The 20,701-nt window shown below is 40.0% G+C and overlaps 2 protein-coding genes across 2 annotated transcripts; one reads left to right on the top strand and one right to left on the bottom strand.

Moving 5' to 3' along the window:
* The first annotated feature begins 376 nt into the window (after positions 1-376).
* On the top strand, positions 377-13,799 carry LOC135482234 (protein TBATA-like). The gene is made up of 8 exons (XM_064762111.1): positions 377-502; positions 4,267-4,467; positions 7,678-7,929; positions 8,779-9,023; positions 9,391-9,472; positions 10,446-10,641; positions 11,996-12,072; positions 12,425-13,799. Exons 2-8 carry the CDS (start codon positions 4,275-4,277, stop codon positions 12,646-12,648), a joined length of 1,269 nt encoding a protein of 422 aa, XP_064618181.1. The 5' UTR covers positions 377-502; positions 4,267-4,274; the 3' UTR covers positions 12,649-13,799.
* Positions 13,800-15,179: 1,380 nt separating this feature from the next.
* On the bottom strand, positions 15,180-20,642 carry LOC135461492 (tRNA methyltransferase 10 homolog A-like). The gene is made up of 7 exons (XM_064738619.1): positions 20,292-20,642; positions 18,544-18,709; positions 17,823-17,894; positions 17,538-17,609; positions 16,535-16,681; positions 15,651-15,756; positions 15,180-15,420 (listed from the first exon to the last, which is right to left on the bottom strand). Exons 1-7 carry the CDS (start codon positions 20,426-20,428, stop codon positions 15,194-15,196), a joined length of 927 nt encoding a protein of 308 aa, XP_064594689.1. The 5' UTR covers positions 20,429-20,642; the 3' UTR covers positions 15,180-15,193.
* Positions 20,643-20,701: the final 59 nt, after the last annotated feature.

Here is a 20,701-nt window from a genome sequence, read left to right as displayed (position 1 = left end):
ATGCATATATATATATATATATATATATATATATATATATATATATATGCATGGCCTTGTCATATATATATATTAGAGACTGGTCCCAAACGGCTTAGGCCCGGCAGCTATTATCGCGTACAATAGACCATGGTGTTGGCTAAAACGCCTCCCCGGCTATACGCAGATCATTATAAACCTTTTTATCTCAAACATTTTTCTTCTCTCGCACGAGTGCTCGCTTTGTTCCTACTTAAGATATTAACGGTCTGGGCTAATACCCCCTGTCTCGTGGCGTCCATGGTAACTGGAGTTACTATACAGACTGCCCCGCCATATTGTGGACCACACGACAGCTGGGCAGTAACTCTGACGTTGTGCTCTCAGAGCTGGTGTTTGTCAGCCGAGGGGACGGGCGATTGCTGGTGCTCAGGGACGGGACAGTGATTGTTGACACCTCACACCTGTCAAGACTGTAACAGGTACACCGGCCACTGTGACCCGCAAAATACAGGTAGCACAGGTAAATTGACTTTGTGATTTACAGGGTAAAAAACTTGTGCAAGGGATTATGTTAATAATTTCATGAACTGCTTTCGTATGTGTTTAGATTAACTATGGTCTGGGACATATATAGATATGGTTGACTTGACAGTTGTGTATACCTAAAAGAAAAGATTAGCTTTTGGATTTTCATTTGGACTAGCTGTAAATCATATCGTGCACAATCAGAACAGCACCTGCACAGTTCTGCTCTGCTTATAGGCCACACCTAAGCCAAATTCACAAAGCCATGTTGTGCTAATGTCCAAAACTCTGATCCTCTTTACAAAACAAAATATCTGAAGCAGGATGCTCAGACTCGACTCAGTGCGTACATCCACAGATTGGAATCAGCACATATTCAAGAGCTTAATTTGGATTACGAGTTTTGGTTAAAGTTACCAATCGCTTTGTTCAAGGAGCTCCTGAAACATGACCTCCTATTGTTGCCAATATAAATCTCCATATGTACTCTCTCATTAGTGGTTGTTGAGAAACAAATGTCCCTATATTCAAACCATTGTTGCATGAATGAGTTATTGATACATATCGGTTCAAGATCTACTGTAGTTCTTTTCACTTGGGATAATCAATACAAATACAAAGTTTATATTGTACAGTTAATCACACTAGATAATACACTTTACAAAGACTGAACTCGTTGACTTACACCTGATATGTTTTTAAGCTTGGCAACTGTTAGTGCGGCTAAATATCCAACACGCCAAACCTTAACTTACCATGTCAGTTCAGATCTAATCTAAATTCCATTAAGTTGATCCTCATATGTTAACTTCCAATTTCACTGCCTGATTTGCACGGTTTTCTTGGGCCAGTGACTTAACTGGTTTACTTTTACAGAAATTGACTTGGAGATAACTGTGAGGTTCGTCACTACACTTTATTAAGTCTGTGTTTTCCTTGGCAATGGTAGTGAGGAAATATTCTGAGCTTTGAACGAGTGCCCTTTTAATTTGTCTGCTGGTGTAGAATTCTTGATTTAAAAGGCATTTTGTTTCATTACGTTAAGTTTTGCTTCTTTATTGTTCAAAAAACCTTCTTCTGGCCTTCGTTAACTTCTCCGATTTCAAGACCATATCCAGTAAATGCTTTGGCTGGACATACTTTACACCTAGAATAGGACCGATGTAGAGAGGCAGGTCATAACGAATTAAGCTGGATTTTGGAACACCGTCATTGTGGCATGGGTTGAAAGTATATATGTACATGGTCTAACTAAACCACGCTTTCGTCTTCACGTTGAAATATAACTGTTAAATGTTAAATTGGACTTCGCTGAGGGGTCATTCCATGTTTGGCTATATATATATATATATATATATATATATATATATATATATATATATATATATATATATATATATTTGTGGTTAATTTCCGGCAACAGCTGATCTACACGTATAGAGGTCATTTTCATGACGTCATGACTTTTACAGGCTTACGTATAGCCCGCCTTGTTTTGTACAAATTCATAGGGCACATAAAGCCTGTGTATTTATATTAACGTCAGCATTGCCTCGTAATAAACCTGGTTCAAACATCTGTTCAGACTGATCATGTATAGCAATACATTGTTCAACAGAACACACAATGGCCGCTTCAGCATACCACTGACATATTGAAATCCTGGATTAGTGATATAATACCATTGTTAGAAAACCGTTGATATAACAACCATGAGTATATTCTAAAAAGCAATTAATGTAACATTCGGTACCTTCAGTTAAATTAAACGTCTTTATACAGATTCGGATTCATATGCATGACCAAAGAACAGCATATTTAATATCTACCAAGCTAACATGGCCGATCCATGTATTTATATGTTGTGCACAAATGAGGCCAGTATATACCCGGATATCACCGGACTATTTTCCAGTTCACTGATGATGAATAAGCTAGTATAAGCGCCGTCGTACAAAGGACATTGTGGATTCCACGCCTTGGTCAGTGTCTCCCGTTTGGACGATGAAACACTGAGCAAATCTTCTGCCACCGACATCGACATATCAATAGTCTACATTACAACCTGGTCGTTCACTTTAGTCGTGATTCTGGTGATCCTTTTGGAAGAAGGCGTGTAGTTTCCAGCGCCATTGGAAATCAGAGACACTTATAAATCCATAATGTGTGGGTATTTTATAGGGGACTGCCAAGCGGCAACGTCTGCAATGCGGTCGTGTTGACATTTGCCGGGCTAACTTGTCGATACTGGCATTGAATGTTTCCGTACAACGTTGAGTGCTGCAATTCAACAAAATCATTACCTGTTCCATGAGAAGAATTTTATCTCAAATACTAGTAGTTTGAGGTGCATACTTTCCTTGTGCAAGGGATATTTTTTACTGAGAATATTATATTAACACTGCATTTGAGCTGAACTGCATTGCCTATATGCTAGATCCGGGGTGGATCGGTTTAACAGGAGTAATCTGGGATCTCTCCATATCTGTACAGTCTAGGACACTAATGGAAGAGGTCCTATGTCTGTACAGCCTATGATACTAATGGAAGAGGTCCAATGTCTGTACAGTCTATGGTACTAATGGAAGAAGTCCAATGTCTGTACAGTCTATGATACTAATGGAAGAGTTCCAAAGTCTGTACGGTCTATGGTACTAATGGAAGAAGTCCTATGTTGGTACAGTATATGATACTAATGGAATAGGTCCTGATAAAACAGAATTCTTTCTAGTATTGATAAAAACATTTGCAAAGAGGGATTTTACAAAGGTCTCTCGCTTTATGGAAAAACTTTCAAATGTAAAAATCATTGAGCGAGCAATGACATGAACTTGGCAATCGCCCTATCAGCATTGTTTCAGGCATATTGTAACTGACGAACGAGAAATAAATACTGAGTTAATGAGTGCTTGGGGTTTAACGTCGTACTTAACAATTTTTCAGCCATATGACCACGGAGGTATCCTTAGAGTGCATGTAATGTGCCTCCTTGTTGCAGGACGGATTTCCACCGCTCTTTAATCTAGTGCTGCTTCACTAAGACCACTTACCGAGGGCAAGTAAGCCGCCCCGTCTGAGTCACTATACTGATACGGGTCAACCAGTCTCTGGTCTCTGCACTATCCCCTTCAAGCTGAACGCCAAGCGAGGAAGTTACAACTTCCTCATTTAAAGTCTTAGGCCCAAGATTGACCCTGGATCTACCGCTCCCGAAGGGGACGCTCTACCAACAGTGCTATCGGGGCCGGCTATAAATATTGAAATCCAAGAATTAGATAACAATTCATTGATGAATGTTCCCGAATGTTGTTGACGTTACTATGCAAGAACACCAAGACGGCTTTGAGTATGAGGTCATGTGTCATCGAAATCTGATAGACAATTGAAACTGATGAAATTTAGGATAATTCTCGAACAATGGTGGCTCTACTATTGTTTGTGAATTGACTGCGGTGACCTCTGCGAAAGGTATACTAGTTAAGACTTTGCCAACGTTATATATAAAGCAGAATTGTTAATGGGTATAGCCTAGCTAATATCATTCTGTGGTCATCATATACATATTTTTTATACGAATGGACCCATTCCATATTAGCTTCCACGTGTATATTGTCGCTAGGCTTGCCCTGTGTGCAACTGACAACAGAGTGATAAGCCTTGGCGACCATGAGTGTGGCCAGAATGTAAGCAAGATAAACTGCAATTTTAGCAACTAGGCACAGAAGTATACCAACTTTTAACTGTGTTCCATTTTTTTAGATATCATCATGAGTCAGTCTGAAGTGTTTCGTCCGTCTAACGGTCCGTTGGTTGTCAGAAGCACGATGGCGGATGGTAACCAGGGAGTGAGTGAGATGTCCCGCCCCGCCACACAGAGCGGCTACAGGTTCGGTCAGCTCAGCAGAAACTCATTCTTCACCCGTCACAATCCCCACCCCAACAGAGTCAGGCACATTAAAGGTGAGTCATGGAATTCTAAGGGAAGGAAAAAGCGCTTAGAGCTCAAAACCAGCTGAAGTCTCGCTGATGAATTCACCAGTCTGGTCAGACAAAATTGAAGAAAAGATTAAACAAGTACAAAATATGCTGGAAGTGTCAGCAGTTATCTCCCTTGTATGGACTGTGGGGAGTATGCATTCAAACGTGGCGGTTGGGATTTATCCAGTTTCCACTGTAATTTCATGCTTGTGTAGATTTATCGGTGGTGACACATGGTAACACCTACCGGTACCTGAAATTGATAGCTGGGACGACTGTGGCGGCGGACAGACAAATTATTTGGTTCCCAGCTGTAGTATACTGATGCCATCAAGGGAAGAACAGAGGTGTTCGAGGTAAACTTATGGAACAAGACTGTGATAGTATATGTAATCACAGCCCTACAGAGCGAGCTGTGAGGTGGGACATCAGGAACTGTCAGTTCGAAAAAAATGATATTCGACGAGGGCGAAGTTGAACCATATATTTTATTATACCACCCCCCCCCCCCTCCAAAAGAAAAAAAAAGAAAGAAACAGTACCTTTTAGAGTTGTACTTAATATCGCCTAATTTGTATATCGATAATGGAGCTATAATCACCATCCGGTTGTTCTCTTCACGAACAAGCAGACGCCAGAGAGCTCTCAAAGGGAGATAACTGCTGTGGAATAAACGCACGTGATCGTTGGATATGGCCTCGGACCCCCATTAATTTTCCATAAGCGACAATGTTAACGTCTAGCGCTGTAGCTCAATCCCAAACATTCCGTGGCCAATAAGCTTTGGTGCATACCTGGCCCAGCCTGTGAGAAAGAAGCCATAAAAATCTTGACATAGGTTGACCGTCAAAATCTGGACCTTTCCATGCCGGCAGCTGGGAGGCGTGCCTAGCAACGCCAAGGGGACGTCACTCGCAGCCTCATCACTACCTCACACCTTGTGTCCTGTCACCCAGAATTTCAAACTTTCATCAATAAAGCTCATACCTCCTCAAAGTTTAGACAGTTTCCAGAATTTTAATACCAAGCATGCACCTGTGCACCAAAAATGGACGCCTGGGAGCAAAAAAAGACTTTATACCCTAAAATTCACAGAACTACAATCGTCCCTACCGAAAAACGGAAGTTGTAATGGGGGTCTGTGTCCATATTAGCTCGAGATCGTTGGATGTTACCTCGTGAAAGTGGGATAATACTTTGTGCGGGTGACGTTGCATTCCTTGGCTCGCGTGATTGTTGTATATCATGTTTTGCGGAATATCATGTGACCGTCTCTCGACCAATGGAAACTGTGAATAACCCTATAAGGTATAATATTATACAGAAAGTGCATGTTGTTGGGTGGGACATCAGGAATTATCAACTCGAGGGAAGTGGCATTCAACGAGGGCTACGCACTCGCTGAATATATATTGTCGACAGCTGATAATTCCTGATGTCCCACACCCCAGCATGCGCCATATGTTTTATTATACCGAAAACTCAGTACCTATAATGGAATAAACGCACGTGATCGTTGGATATTAGCATGAGATCTTATGAAACTCAGACGGGATCAGTATTAATTTCCTAATTAATCTGTATTTATTTATTTGATTGATGTTTTACGCCGTACTCAAGAATATTTCACTTATACGACGGCGGCCAGCAGTTTGGTGGGTGGAAACCGGGCACAGCCCAGGGGGAAACCCACGACCATCCGCAGGATGCTGGCAGACCTTCCCACTTATGGCCGGAGAGGAAGCCAGCATGAGCTGGACTTGAACTCACAGCGACCGCATTGGTGAGAGACTCCTGGTTCATTACGCTGCGCTAGAGTGCTAACCAACTGAGCCACTGAGACCCCTAATTAATCTTTAAAATGTAGCTTTAGTGAAACCACACAAGGCAGAGAAACTTTATATTGGGGAAAAAATCCGTGTGGATGGGATAATACTAGACATGAAATACGTGGGCTTTCACCACACGTTAGAGAACTGTCAAATGTAAGAGATTTACAGACACAGAGAATATTATTTACCTATCAGTCTTAACTGGGGTAATATTCCAACGGTATTTAAGTAAATATACTCACCTATGGCCTAAAACTTACCTGTCAGTAGATGAAAACTGAAGTATGATTAATATGACCTACTACAGACCAAATAGGCCATTTAAAGGGTCAGTTCATGTAAGTGTAGGTTAACACAATTAAGCTTTGTCGACAGACTTAATAAAGGTAAGAGGAATCACCATGCAGAGTATGTTATAGGTGTATGCCAGACCTGTATTTATGAAACTAGCTCTAGCGTACTACTGTAGACTGGGCCTCAAAATGGGAAAGTACTGCCCGGTCGGGGTCAGGCGTACATGCCTTTAAAGTGACCTTGTCGTGTCTGGTGTGGTGTCGGTTTGGTGCCCTGGGCTCGATGTCCTGCACGGTGCCTTCGGGTTTGTCTTCGGCAGTATGAGAGGTGAATCTCGGGGGATTCCCGGTCTATGCAAGGCTGGGTTTAAACAAACACCTGGTGTGTTATGGCATGAAAATATCTGTGCTATATTAAACTATTTCCATGGTCATAACGATTACTAAATAGCTGTCTTAACGACACGGCCACGGGGTGCATCCTCATATATCCTAAAGCGGGCTACCAGCAAAGAACAGTTTTTCACGGTTGCCTTATTTACAAAAAATAATTAATGCGTAAAGGCTGGTATGTGTTTTATCTTCCATTTTTTCCGGGCCTACTTGATGATCCAATATCATCAATCAACGAGCGCGATGTCTTCGCCAGCCCATTGACCACCTGGTTTCCCGTCTTCCCTTCAGACTTCTTCGACTCCATAACATATTATATCAATGGTCGGTGTTTCTTCACCAACTGGCTGGTTTCCTGGTTTATTCTATGGCCTCAATCAATGACCAGTGTTCTTTCGCCAACCCACAGAGTTTCTCAGATGTTTCCCCATTTCAGGCTTGCTCGATGGCCCATAATATATTTGCAAAGTGATCTTGGATTCTTCACGAAATCATTGCCTTCATCTTTTCTGCTATCCATTTCAGGTTTGCTCGATATCTTAATATGATGAGTCAACAACCATGTTTTTTTATCCATTTCATCCTTATTCAGTATCCCACTACATGTCTTCTGTCAACGACAAAGGTATCTTTGTCAACCCGTTGGTTTCATGTTTGTTTTCTACCCATTTCAGGTTTGCTCGATATCCCAATATGCTCTGTCAATGACCAAGGTTTCTTCGCCAACCCGCGCTATTCCCTGCAGTTTCCACCAGATAGCTACAACCAAAAGAAACTGAGCAAATCCTGGGATCACCGACTCCCCGTCAATGCCATCAACGTGAATTCTCAGCTTCATCCCATCAACACGATCACCGGGTTGGCTTACTTCACAGGCTTAAGGAATTACCCCTGGAGAGAGAAGGCAATTCCCAAAGTTGGGCTGGGTAAGGCTTTAGAACGGTCTATATATATGCCATTCTGTGGAATTCGGTATGATTTCATACATGTGGAACAGCGTGAAGCAATTGCACAATGAAACAGGCCTTTGGAATACTGTTATATGTATGGGAATCAATATTTTGAATTTCAGGTTCAAGGGATTGGAATTATTAGCCACTGGTGGCTAGTTTTAAATTAATTCCTCCCACATTTATTATGTAGTGATGAGTTTGAGTGTTGCAACTGGAAAACTTCCTGCAGATGACAATTAAGGACAGAGCTGTGTAGTCAGTTCTTTTATTTCCGTTTTTTTCATATGGTCATACTGTCATCATAAAACACTGCATTAGCTGAGTTGATTGTAAGCTGATTTTACTTGCGAGCAAAGCATTATGTCGAAAACATTTTTACAACATGGACTCCAAACACAATTACTGACAAATATAGATGGAAAGCTACAGCCTACTGGCCTTGTGATGTCCATCCCATAGAGATGAAATCTTTGAGGCTAAAACAATCAATCAATTTAGACCTCAATTGCTACTGCAATGGACGCGAAAGCGGACGCAGTAGTGACGCTTTACATGTACATATTGTTTTTATATTTCTATATTTATCATTTATTTGAATGGTATTTCACGCCATACTCAAGATTTTTTCACCTGTACTATGGCGGTCAGTGGTATGGGTGGAAGAAACAGAGGGATGCCCGGATGTTTTTATGCATGTAGCGTTGAGTAATATGCTGAGTCATATGAGTAACCCAATATATGAAAGAAAGACAAATCGTATTAAGCTGTAGGTTCGTCCAAACCAATGTATTGACGATTGTGTTTTTTCTGTTATAACATCAGTTCCTGTGACCGAGGCATGGCGGGACGAGCTAAGGAGTCTGGCCCAAGCTGCAGGGTTCTTGCAAGAGAAACAAGAAGCTCCTAACCCTGATATAGAGAGGAGACCACAGACGATGTATTCCTCTGAGACCGGCAGGCTTATCCCGCCCCCCTCACGGGCCATGACCCGAGGGGGGTCTAGGTGGGGAAACAGGTTCCCGGCGGCTCTTCAACACATAGCCGCCGAGCCCGATCCTGAAAACATGGTAAGTTAACGTGCCCAAATAAATAAAATATGGCTGACATTTATAGGCTATCTATTTGACGTATGACCGGAGAAGAAGCCAGCATGAGCTGGACTTGAACTCACAGCAAACGTATCTGCCATTGTGCTGCACTAAAACGCTAACCATTATACCACGAATGCCTCCGGCTGACATTTTAACCATATGTGTATAGGATCGTTTGTAAGCAAGCAAGAAATCATTGTGATCAGATGAACAGTTGGTTTTATATAGTATTCGTTTGTGGTTGGCTTTTGAATTGTGGTCTGGCAGCAGGCAAATGTGATGCTCCAGTCAGATACATCACGTGTATTATATCATGCAATATGTCTGAGAATTTTCCCGGCAGGTGCTGACGATGTTGTGTCAGATTCTACAAACAGACGACATCAACGCTGTCCAGGCTTGGCTCTGCTCGGCGGGCGATCGAGGTAGGTACACATGTAGCCAGATTACCCTGTTTTTGAAGTGCTTCTGAAAACAAATTTATCTAGAAATTACGAATATTAGCAAAGAAAAATTACGCGTCCTTAATTCTAAAAATATAAACTTAGCAGATATTCGAGAACATTTGTGAAACTATAACGTAAAACGTCTCATTTTTTATGAATTAGCGACGTAACCAACGGGCTTCACGCATGACAAAGGAATAAAAAAAAAATGAGATTGCTTGACACCAGTCATACAGCTTCCTGCAATATAGTTATATAGCTATTAAAGAATCCAAAAGTATAACATCAGCGGTGCTAACCAGGTGTACCAGGCGTTGGTCTGCTATTAAAATGATAAATATTGAATGTTTCGAAGTTAACAGAATGTTAAATGCCTTATATTACCCTTTCGGTTATTGCCATTCATCACTAAACAGTTTCCTAGAAGCGATATCAGTCTTATTTCTGACTACATATCGAACAAATGAGCGAAAATTACGATTTGTAGTATAAGTGCAACTATTTAATCATTGGTTAACACCGTATTGAGCAATTTTTCACTTTAATAGCATTACTAGGCCAGGTTTATGTATACAGGAGACCAGAGTATCCGATTTATCATCATCGGCACAAAATAGGAATTAGAATACCAAATACCCATAGAAAATCGCCTGTGTGTAACGCCACTTATGCAATATTGACGATCATAACTCGGCATAACAGAACACTGTCCAGACATGTCTTATTTAGTTTCTTTGTTCTCAAGGAAGTTTCTGTTGGAGATTTTTGGCTTACCGACTTTTGCACACCTTGATAAACAAATTCTTCGTGACTTATCTCGTAAATAATTTTAACTTATAGCATTATGTTCCAGGCAAGGTCCTTTGAGTTCAACACACTTTTTTACCTTTAACCTAAAAGTGAACCTGAACTAGAATTAACAGCAAACACCAAAAATGATAAATATTTTCAGAGAAGGGAGTTGTTTTGGACTTGATCCGGTCGGCAACCATGGGCAGAGAAGAGTACTACAAACAATACCCTGCACAGTTTGTCCAACCACCCTTGGAGCTCGGTGAGAAACATGCCACCCTGCCTCCTATTGGGGAGAAAAACCGTACCGCAGACGCTGGTATGACCCAAGACAGTAGCAACTACAAATTCGACAGGTCAGTAATCATTAGCTGCAGATTTGGCTGGCCACATGGCCAGCACCATACGGTTTGTAAGATGTTGGCCCTGTAGGTTTGATTGTTCAGCAGGGCCAACACTTTATGGTTTGTAAGATGTTGGCCCCGCAGGTTTGTTTGTCCACCACAGCCAACACTTTATGGTTTGTAAGATGTTGGCCCCGCAGGTTTGTTTGTCCACCACAGCCAACACTTTTGGTTTGTAAGATGGTGGCCCTGCAGGTTTGATTGCCCATCGGGGTCAGCACCAAAAGGTTTGTAAGATGTTGGTCCTGAAATTGTGCTAAATTAAACCCTCCGTAGCCCATTGAAAAAAGTGTGGTCAACTATATGTTGGAAAGACAACCTTAAGATTGCACCTAAGGGTAAATGGCTATGGAAAATCAGTCAGCAGAAAACAGCTGCTAATAGGCAAACATTTTTGTCTTCGACCATGGTTGGGATCACATCAGCATTCAAACAGTATACAAGAATTAAACTTCAAAGGATACTGTTTCCGAGGTCGAATGGAAAATCCGTGATCGAGAACTATTTAACTGATGTCTTAAATGGCAATGTGATGGGTATTGGCAATCCGGTCAACCACACGATTCTAACATAACACAACTGTTCAAATGCCATCAAGGAAGTCAACGTAGCCATGGTAGAAGGAAGTTTAGTGAAGTGTCAATTCATAGCAACATAACTGTCAGCCACCAGTCATAGGTTTGCCTTAAACAAGAAATAGCAACACATAGTCTTCTATACACTTCCTCTTCAAATATTCAAAGTGCTAAAATTAAAATGCATTTCCTACCACTATACTAAGCCACTCGTGTCCAAACCTTTAAATACCCGAATTTAAAGCGGTTAAAGATTTTTGAGGCGTCTCAACACACTTCTAGTAGATACAACCGTGGCAGTGAATCGTCAGTTGTTTTGTGAACTTGCTATTATTGATCTGGAACGTCCATTTTGGTTGACGGCTGATGTACGAATGTTTTGACGCATAAATTCTATACTTTGCTGTGTTATCCGCCACTAAGTATCCACAGGGCTACAAAACGTCTCAGATAAATAAACAAATACCATAAAATACTGGCTTTACAATGAAACTGAATGTTTCTCGATTTTTTCTCAGCATACTCGCTCTCTTCGAAACTTTTCCCCTCGTCCGTGTCAGAATTGAAATGATTTCATTCTTTCAGTGCTGGTTTTCATCCGAGTTTGCAGTCCAGACATTCAACCAAACCGTTCATTTTATAATGTATGAATTCATTACCCGTGTGTTTTGTCTCTTGTGAATCTAAATCTGTGTTCAAGTTTACACCTTTCCACTTATATCATTCCACAGACTGTCCTTGGATGACATGCCTATGAAGGACACACAGCCCACATTACAACAGAGACCAGTCGTCGGCAATGATCAAGGTAGGTCAAGACTCCCAAAACGTAAAATGTCTGGAGATATGTCATGTACATACAGTGGACAGGTACAGACACTTCAACCCAATAACAAACTACGTCTTGTACTAAACTGCCACACAACTATAATTCCGGAACTTTATGAATCAGCGAAAAAAAAAATCAACAGCTGTGCTGTGTGGGTTAAGGAGTTTATGCATTAGAGTTCTTAAAGGTGTGTGTGTATTTCGAGAAGAAAAATCATCCTTCCATTTAACATATCACAACTGGGCAGGAAAACTGCAAACTGAGTTCAATCAATCCTAAGCCAAGAGACACACTCTTTCAGTCGCCGTATCAATTCCTGTTGTCATTACAGATATAAGCACGCTGAGACCACCCTCTGCAGACATGTTTCAAAAACGGGAGCCATCCAAAGTTCAGATGAAAACTCCACCAAAATCCCCGCTCAAACAGCGGCCTGAGAGGTCAGAAGTGTGCCTGCGCTACACCAAGTCTCCCTCTCGTCTTGACAGTGTTGAAAACCAAGACCACAGTGACTTGAAGCTTGATGCAACGTCCCCGAGTGTGAATACATTCTAAATAAGGTGGAAAATCAGCCGGACACAGAAATTTGATTATATAACCGAAAGTTCCAACTTTATTTCAGGTATAGCCGAATCAACCTGAATACGCTGACCTTATCAGAGTAACTTATGCTCTAACTTACTTATTGTCATCTATGAAGTTCTTAAGCAAAATTATTGGCGACAATGATAGGAATCCGAAGCATTTCAACGCTCCAGTGTAGCAACACAAGTAACAAGCATGTATTTTGTATCCAAAATTAACCATACTAAACCTTCACACAAATAACAAAAAAGCAAGTGTGAGGAATGATAATTACATGTCGACAATGGTGGTCATTTTATTAAAAATTACACCCAAAAGAACAGTGTCAGGGGAACACAGATTTAACCGGCCAGTAACTAGGCTGTTTTTTTATTTCTTGTTTCTACTCAGAAAGTGGAAATTGTATGGGGGGTGTGTATATACATTTATATCTATATCACTTTGTCAGTAATCAATAAGCTTTTCTTCACCTCTTTTCAGAGCATTCTTGGAAATGCACGTTCTACTGAAGAATCATTATTAAAGTAAATGTATATAAATTGAAATGCTTTTAATGGTCTATTTAATTATAGGATAAAATAAAGTTAGTAATGTGAGGTATTTTTGTGTTTTATTGTGACCCCAAGAAAAATACCAAGGGGAATACATCCATTAAGTCTTGATCACTATTCATTGTTTGTTAAGCTTACTTTTTGTCATATATTATGTTCTGAAATCACCCAGTGTGAAAATCTACCATTTGTATATAACATGATACATTTGTACATATCACAAATTATAATGTTCATTACATAGGCACAAATCCCTCTGATGAGCACTTGCTTGAAATCCTGTGTACTTATATACTTGCTCAGTATTACTTTGTTTTAATTTGTATTTTTTATAACAAATCAAACAGCTCTAAAAGCATTCTGTGATGAAATGACATTATGTAAATTAGAATATTGTTTAAGTTAATTGCATATTTTAAATGTTTTATCATCTGTGATATAAATAACATGTTCTCGGTGTGTTGATGGGAATAAATGAACTTGATTATTTAAAGAATAATGTTTCTGGTTTTACTAGATATGAAAGGACATGCCAAGAATCACCAGCCCTATGATATTTTTCGGGGGTTTGTATTTTATGGTGAGGAGTGAGTGCTTGGGGTTTAACGTCGTTCTCAACAATTTTTCAGTCATAAAACGACGACGAAGGAATCATTAGGGTGCATGTACGTGCATGTACGTGTAATGTGCCTCCTTGTTGCAGGACGGATTTCCACCGCTCTTTTATTTAGTGCTGCCTCACTGAGACGACTTACCGAAGGCAAGCAAGCCGCCCCGCCCGAGCCATTATACTGATACGGGTCAACCAGTCGTTGCACTATCCCCTTCATGCTGAACGCCAAGCGAGGAAGTTACAACTTCCTCTTTTAAAGTCTTAGGTGTGACTCGATCAAGGATTGATCCCGGATCTACCGGTCCCGAAGCGGACGCTCTACCAACTTATGGTGAGGAAACCAGAATCAAGGGGGAAACCCACGACCATCCAAAGGTTGCTGACAGGCAGTGGATTTTTGTACCATGCTAGTAATGCTAGGACAGCTAGTTTGTTCTTTGAATAGGCTTGTTATCCAGAAATATACATTAGTAAAGTTCATATGAATGACACTGTTGAAAAATGGGTGTTTCTGTGAAAAAACGATTAAAGCCAAATATAAAGGTACTTTACAATATGGTTTGTAGTGGTTTATTGGGTGATGCTTGCTTTAATAATTTCAAATGTCAGTTCTTGTCAGTAATACCGTGCTGATAGTGCTCAAGGGATGTAGCCTAGTGGTTGACTGGATGTAGTGTGATATATTTAGGCCAGGTGTGGCCAAGCTGAATTTCAGGTATTGTACATACACTGAGTGCACACTTCAGCCAGCATCACACTCTCAGCTTATCAACATACAAAACCACTGACACAATGCCACTATTTGCACCCTAAGGCTTCATATCCACTGTTCTGATTGCCAGTGATCCTCTCCACTATTCTCCCTTGACTATTCTGCTAGAAATCTTCTCCACTGGTTTCACTGTCAGAGATCTAATTCATTGTTCTTACTGCCAGAGACCCTCTCCACTGTTCTCAGTGTCAGAGATCTCCTTCACTGGTCTCACTTAAAGTGATCTCCTTCAATGTTCTCACTGTCAGCGATCGCCTTCGCCGTTCTCACTGTCACAGATCCTCTCCACTGTTTTCACTGTCAGATGTCCCACCCACGGTTTTCACCGTCAGAGATCTCCTTCACTGTTCTCCCTGTCAGAGATCCCATCTGCAGCATCACTGACAGAGATGTCTTTCACTGTTCTTACTGTCAGAGATCTCCCTTCACTATTTTCACCATCAGAGATCCCATCCACTATTTTCACCATCAGAGATCCCATCCGCTATTCTCACCCTCAGAGATCCCCTCCACTAATTCTCACCATCAGAGATCCTCTCCACTATTCTCACTGTCAGAGATCCCCTCCACTGTTTTCATTTACAGGGTGGTTTCACTTTTTGGTTTACTGTCTTCATTTTCTTCACGAATATCCTGAACATTTTTATCGCACTTGATGATATCCTCTGATTCCTCACTCTCAATACAGTCAGAAGGTTCAGTGTTCTTTTCTACCTCTAGTTTCACAGTCTTCCTTTGAGGTATAACTTGATAGAAGGCATTTTCCCAATTCCCTGTCTCTGTGTATCGAAGCAAGATTTCAAAAACTGAAAAGAAAAAGCAATATGTAAATTTTACAGCTTTGTTTTCATTGCCATTGTACTTGCTTACAAAAGTTTAATTTGATTTGATAATTGGTTAACACTGCATCCAAGACATTTTGGAAAGAATGCAGATACATACACATATATGATGACGTTGATAATATATGATGCAAAGATTAAAATGAAGCAGTAAACCACTGAGAATGTCTGTCTTGGGTTACAGTGCAGCCTACCATGGTTAACTGTGAGGACCTTCCTGCTGTTAAGTTTGACATAATCCCCAATGGGTAACTGGGCATGGCTGACAGACTTCTCCTCTGCTAAGCGATGACACAGGCCCTAAGACAAAAGAAAGCTTAGTTACACATTTTAGCTTAGTTATTTATTTTATGTGATTGGTGTTAAGCACTACGCTCAAAATTTTTCAAATTGGAGCTGAGGGTGAGTTTTTTTATTGTAGAGGAGCTGGAGAGGCCGGAGTGGCAGCCTTCATCACGTACCTGCCAAACTTCACAAGGTCTGGTTCAAGCCTCACAACCATAGGTGTGAAGAGAAGAAATGCTTTATTTGATAGAGAGAGCAAAGGTTCCACACAGATCAGCATCACATCTATACACACACATGATCATTAAATCATAAGGGTTAGGTCTGATTAGGGACATGAGGTAGAAAGATGTTCAGAAGGCACAATCTTATACCTAAAGTACACACACATGTAGCTTTATAACAAATTTCTCTTGAAATTAATGGGAAGTTATAAAGTTAAATATAATGCTACAGTGGAGTCTATCATACGTATTACACGTAGCTATACACCACTGGTCTTTCAGCAGAACCAGTTTCAACTCAAGCAGTGAGACCCCCAATCTATTTGATTTCATTCTCAATACGTGACAACGTGAAAATACATGTGTCAGTCTACAAAGTCATATTTTTATACTTGTTTGAATGCGCATACTTCAATATGCTACATTTATTGCTACAGGTTATTTCAACTCAAACAATCTTGATCAGCTGTAACTCAGTGCACAGAAGACTGAGTAGTGGATGACAAACTTCCTGATAAAATGCCACTGAAAGAGTCAGTGGGAGTAGAAGACTAACCAGCTTATCTCACCTTTTCATGATTGTGGTCCACCAGACCGCCAACGATGTACGCTTTGTCAGGCTGCAGTTCTGTAAGGACATTAGGTGAATCACTGGTCAGGTACACTATTTCTTCTCGCTCAAACACATCCCATAATGGATCATCTCTGAAATTTACCTACCAAAATACAGCAGGAATACTGTATTATATGTATGAATGTATGCTTGGGGTGTAACATTGTACTTAAGTATAGAATGAGGAGTCATGCAGCTTATACTCAGGCTCAAAGGAGTCACTCAGACATATAGCGCGTCTGCATGTGGCAGACACCAGACATGACACCACACACAGTCACATAATACTGACACCTGGCCAACCAGTCATATGTCCTTGCTCTAAACTCTTAGTGCTTTGCACCGAGCAAGGCAGCAGCAAGTACATGTACCATTTTTAAAGCCTTTGGTGTGACCCAACTCAGATTTGATCCCGGGGTCTTCCTACTTTGAGGCCGACACTCTTAACCATGAGGCCACTGAAGCTGTCCATATTGTATTATATGGTGGATGAATTGATATAGAATATTAAATATGGTTTAGGTTAGGTTCAGCTGAAACTCTCTGTAACTCTCTGGTGAGAGACTCCTGGGTCATTACGCTGCGCTAGCGCTTTAACCGACTGAGCCACGGAGGCCCCAACTGACTGAATTAAAAAAAGTGACTACCACTGACTGATCTTAATGCTTGTTTGGAAGGTAGGATAATATCCTACCTGAAAAATGTAAGTTTCAGCACTAAAAATAATATTTTATAGCATTTATTATATTTATATATTTATTTACACATTGTTCATAAAATATCAAATATCAAAGAGGTCATGATTACTGATCTACAAGGAAATGTAATATACCAAACATTGATCTACTCAGCTCACAAATAAACTTTCCTGAATAAATATTTGGATCAAAAGTATACAGAACGATTGTGAAAGATCTCAGCACCAGTTAGTATAAATGCATGCAGGCATGGTAACTCACATCCCAGTTTTTATAATCTCCAATCCTATCAAGTCTCTCTTTGGTTTTTCCATCAGAGCAGCACAAATAAAACTGAAAAATGTAAAATAAAGAGAAAACATGAAACTCAATGAGAAGAACATGTTTTCTCATCTTTCATCCCTGAAATGTCTTGAGTTCTGGAGAACATGAATTTCCAGCAATCAAAAATTCCATAATGTTACCTTGTAATGTTGTCTTCTGTAGACAGAATTGTTGAAAAATAAAGGCAGGCAGAACTGCCTGTCTCTAAGACATCTGACCCACCTGTAAAGGATTAGCAGAGCGTCTGTTGACAGAGTAACAATGTTGGATTTGTTTCACAAGCTTCATGGTGTCCTGAAAAGCAAACAGACCGGTGCACTCAATGTATGTAAGCTTATGTGTCAAAGGTCAGGCCCACTAAGTCAAAACCACACCTGGAGATGACATGAGTTTGTGTATGCAAGTACCAAAGTATAACAAATTGATGTGGCACAGTATAACAACATCACAACAAGACCTTTATCGTTTTCTTAACACGTGTACACGGTATATTATACTAAAGGGAGATAATGATTGCCCTCTGAACATTCATCTCAGGTTCTTAATTGAAATTTTGACACTCAAAATAAACAACGAATTTTAGAAATTGTCCAAAAATTACTGTTCTTTCTGCTGACAGTGCTCATTGGGGTGACGTATAGGTGACATTACATGAAGTTTGTTTGAGACGCAATCTCTTCTACCTATACAGCACACATATTGTCTGTACACAGTCTGTGTGATGTGGAAAAGTTGTTCTGTTACTTGTAAAGCTTGATATTTTACTCCAGGATATCAAGCTTTCATTACCCATGACACTTACTGCTGTTGTGTATGAGAAATATTCGAGACCACCAGTCAATTGAGGTTTATCCATAATAATATTAAAAGGTCAGTATAATTCTCTACCTTTACACCTGAGCATAAACTACATGTACTAAAACTTAATAAAAAGACTAAATACCTTATCATTCATGTACTTGTCAAATGAACAGTCAATCACCACCCTGATTTTACAAGCAGAATTCTTCATGCTGTTTTCCTTCAATGATTTCCTTGTTGGACCAAGTGATTCCCCTCTCGCTCTCGCCTCAGCAATCTTTCTTTTTCGTTTTTCTTTTTCCTTCTTCCTAAAAAAACAGCAGGCCATTTGGTTACATAAAGCAAAATCCACATTGGACAGCTGACATCATATATTTTTAATATTATCATTCATTTGCAAGATGAGTAAAAATCTCAAACATCTTTGTCATCAGCATCAATGCCCAGCAGTACCATAAATCTCCTCTGAAAGAAAACCCAAGTGGTTGTTGCAATGAGGATTAAGTGTCTTAGTCCTGGTAAGTCTTCCCAAAACAGGTCATATAATATCATGTAATAAAATATATTTACAGATATGCCATTCAACTGAATTGTCAGGTTCACTAGAATAACTATGTTGTCTGTGCAGGTTTGAATCTATAATCTTCTTACAAATGGCTAGTTACAATATATGCGTTCTCAGTCAGAGATAAATGTCAGAGATCAGCCCAAGAAGAGTACTATGATAAAACTGGTTCGAGTATTAGCTGTGGTCAAGCCAAGAGATACAAAGAGATACATAGGGCAGCCATAACAACCAGTGGATTCCCCATGCTAATAAGGGGGAAAACACTCTGTTTTCAAAGCAAGCTTAAGAAATGCATCACCAATGAATTAGCTTCTAGAAAATTTTGGCAACTTTTTGGTGACACCAAAAATGCTATGGACTTTGCTAGGGAGAGATAAACAAATGATTTGTTTTTACTGAATCACCAGGCTGTCCTATAGTACCAACTCTATGTAGGTCTAGAAAGGAAGACACAAGTGACAGGATGGGTGAAAAGGCCTTTCTGAATCTGTTTCAGTTATTGGTGGTCATTAGGTACCCAACTGATCTCTTCTTTGGTTAACAAGTTTTACCAGATGGATAGATTATAAAAAGATGGTTTACCAATCAATGCAGATTTTGACATATCTACACATTAGGGAACCAGATACAAGGAGTTAAATTTTCCACGTGATGTTCCACATGTACATGTAGCTTGAGCTAGGCTCAAGTTTCCGGTCACCCAGCCAACCATTTTTTATCCTCCCGATTCTAATTGTTTTTAAATTTTTTTTTATGTGACAATTTTCTATTGTCAATTGCAATTGAGTTAGACCTTTGGATAGGACTCAGACACTGGTGTTATCTAACGTGTTCCTTTGGACAAGTCAACTTTCTGCATTACATGTATTAGAGTACTTATTGACAACTGTGCTTGTATGCCTAAGAGAATATACAATATTATCTATATAAATCAAATTGTACACAATTTTGTTCCCTCTCAATTCTTTATTTCATGTACGTTACCCTAATAAATTCCTCAACAAAGTCACATGTAAGGCGCCAGCTTACAAGGAAGTTTTAAAATAATATGGAAATGACTTCCGCTATGTTAGCCAAATTCTAAACGATAAAAAACAAGTAAAATACATTCTGTTCACATGACAATCTTGAAGGGTTTAGGATATTTTCCTACATTACTTTAAAGAAGAAAGTTATTGGCGAGTTCCTTCGTCAGTTAGCCTCCCACTGTGATGTAAAACAAAAATTTAAAAAGTCTTGCCTACCTGCCCTAATGTTTTAAACCCATGTTCCCGGAAACATAAAATATACTTTTCCGGCCCTATCTAAAGTTTTATGTTCACCTTTTTTCGCCCTTTGATTCCAGCCATTTTTTTTGTTTTCTCAGACGTTTTAATTGATTTTTAGAAATTGGTGTTTCAGCTGAGTTCCCCTCTTCCGCCTGACCCTCTGACACCTGTTCTCCAGAGGTACAATCCATAATTGTGATAGTCGTGTAACTTCTGTAGCCCGTGTTGTTGTTGAACAGTGCTGAATTCTGTGACAGTTGTCAAAAACTTTACCCTCTTCCAATGAAAAGCATCAAAATAGGCCGTTTCTTTTGTAAAGCGTGAAGCACTTTCATTATTCAATAAAATACATATCCAATATAGCCCTTTCAGGACAACAACAGACAATAAGCTGTTATCCAAATATAAAACAATGTGACTGGCTGGAGGCTGACATATTGAATCTCGTTGTCGGCGAGATTTGT

The sequence above is a fragment of the Liolophura sinensis genome, chromosome 1 (assembly GCF_032854445.1).
Source record: "Liolophura sinensis isolate JHLJ2023 chromosome 1, CUHK_Ljap_v2, whole genome shotgun sequence".
Taxonomy (NCBI): domain Eukaryota; kingdom Metazoa; phylum Mollusca; class Polyplacophora; order Chitonida; family Chitonidae; genus Liolophura; species Liolophura sinensis.
The sequence above is the reverse complement of the archived record's forward strand: the minus strand, read 5'-3'. Positions and strand labels throughout refer to the sequence as shown.

Excerpts from the sequence above, each read along its gene's own strand:
- LOC135461492 (XM_064738619.1), bottom strand. The coding sequence starts at position 20,428 with ATGGATTGTACCTCTGGAGAACAGGTGTCAGAGGGTCAGGCGGAAGAG. Across the intron at positions 18,710-20,291 it reads GAATCAAAGGGCGAAAAAAG|GAAGAAGGAAAAAGAAAAAC; the intron begins GTGAACATAAAA and ends CTGTTTTTTTAG. Across the intron at positions 15,757-16,534 it reads TGGACCACAATCATGAAAAG|GGCCTGTGTCATCGCTTAGC; the intron begins GTGAGATAAGCT and ends CTTTTGTCTTAG.
- LOC135482234 (XM_064762111.1), top strand. The coding sequence starts at position 4,275 with ATGAGTCAGTCTGAAGTGTTTCGTCCGTCTAACGGTCCGTTGGTTGTC. Across the intron at positions 4,468-7,677 it reads CAGAGTCAGGCACATTAAAG|GTTTGCTCGATATCCCAATA; the intron begins GTGAGTCATGGA and ends TACCCATTTCAG. Across the intron at positions 9,473-10,445 it reads CTGCTCGGCGGGCGATCGAG|AGAAGGGAGTTGTTTTGGAC; the intron begins GTAGGTACACAT and ends AAATATTTTCAG.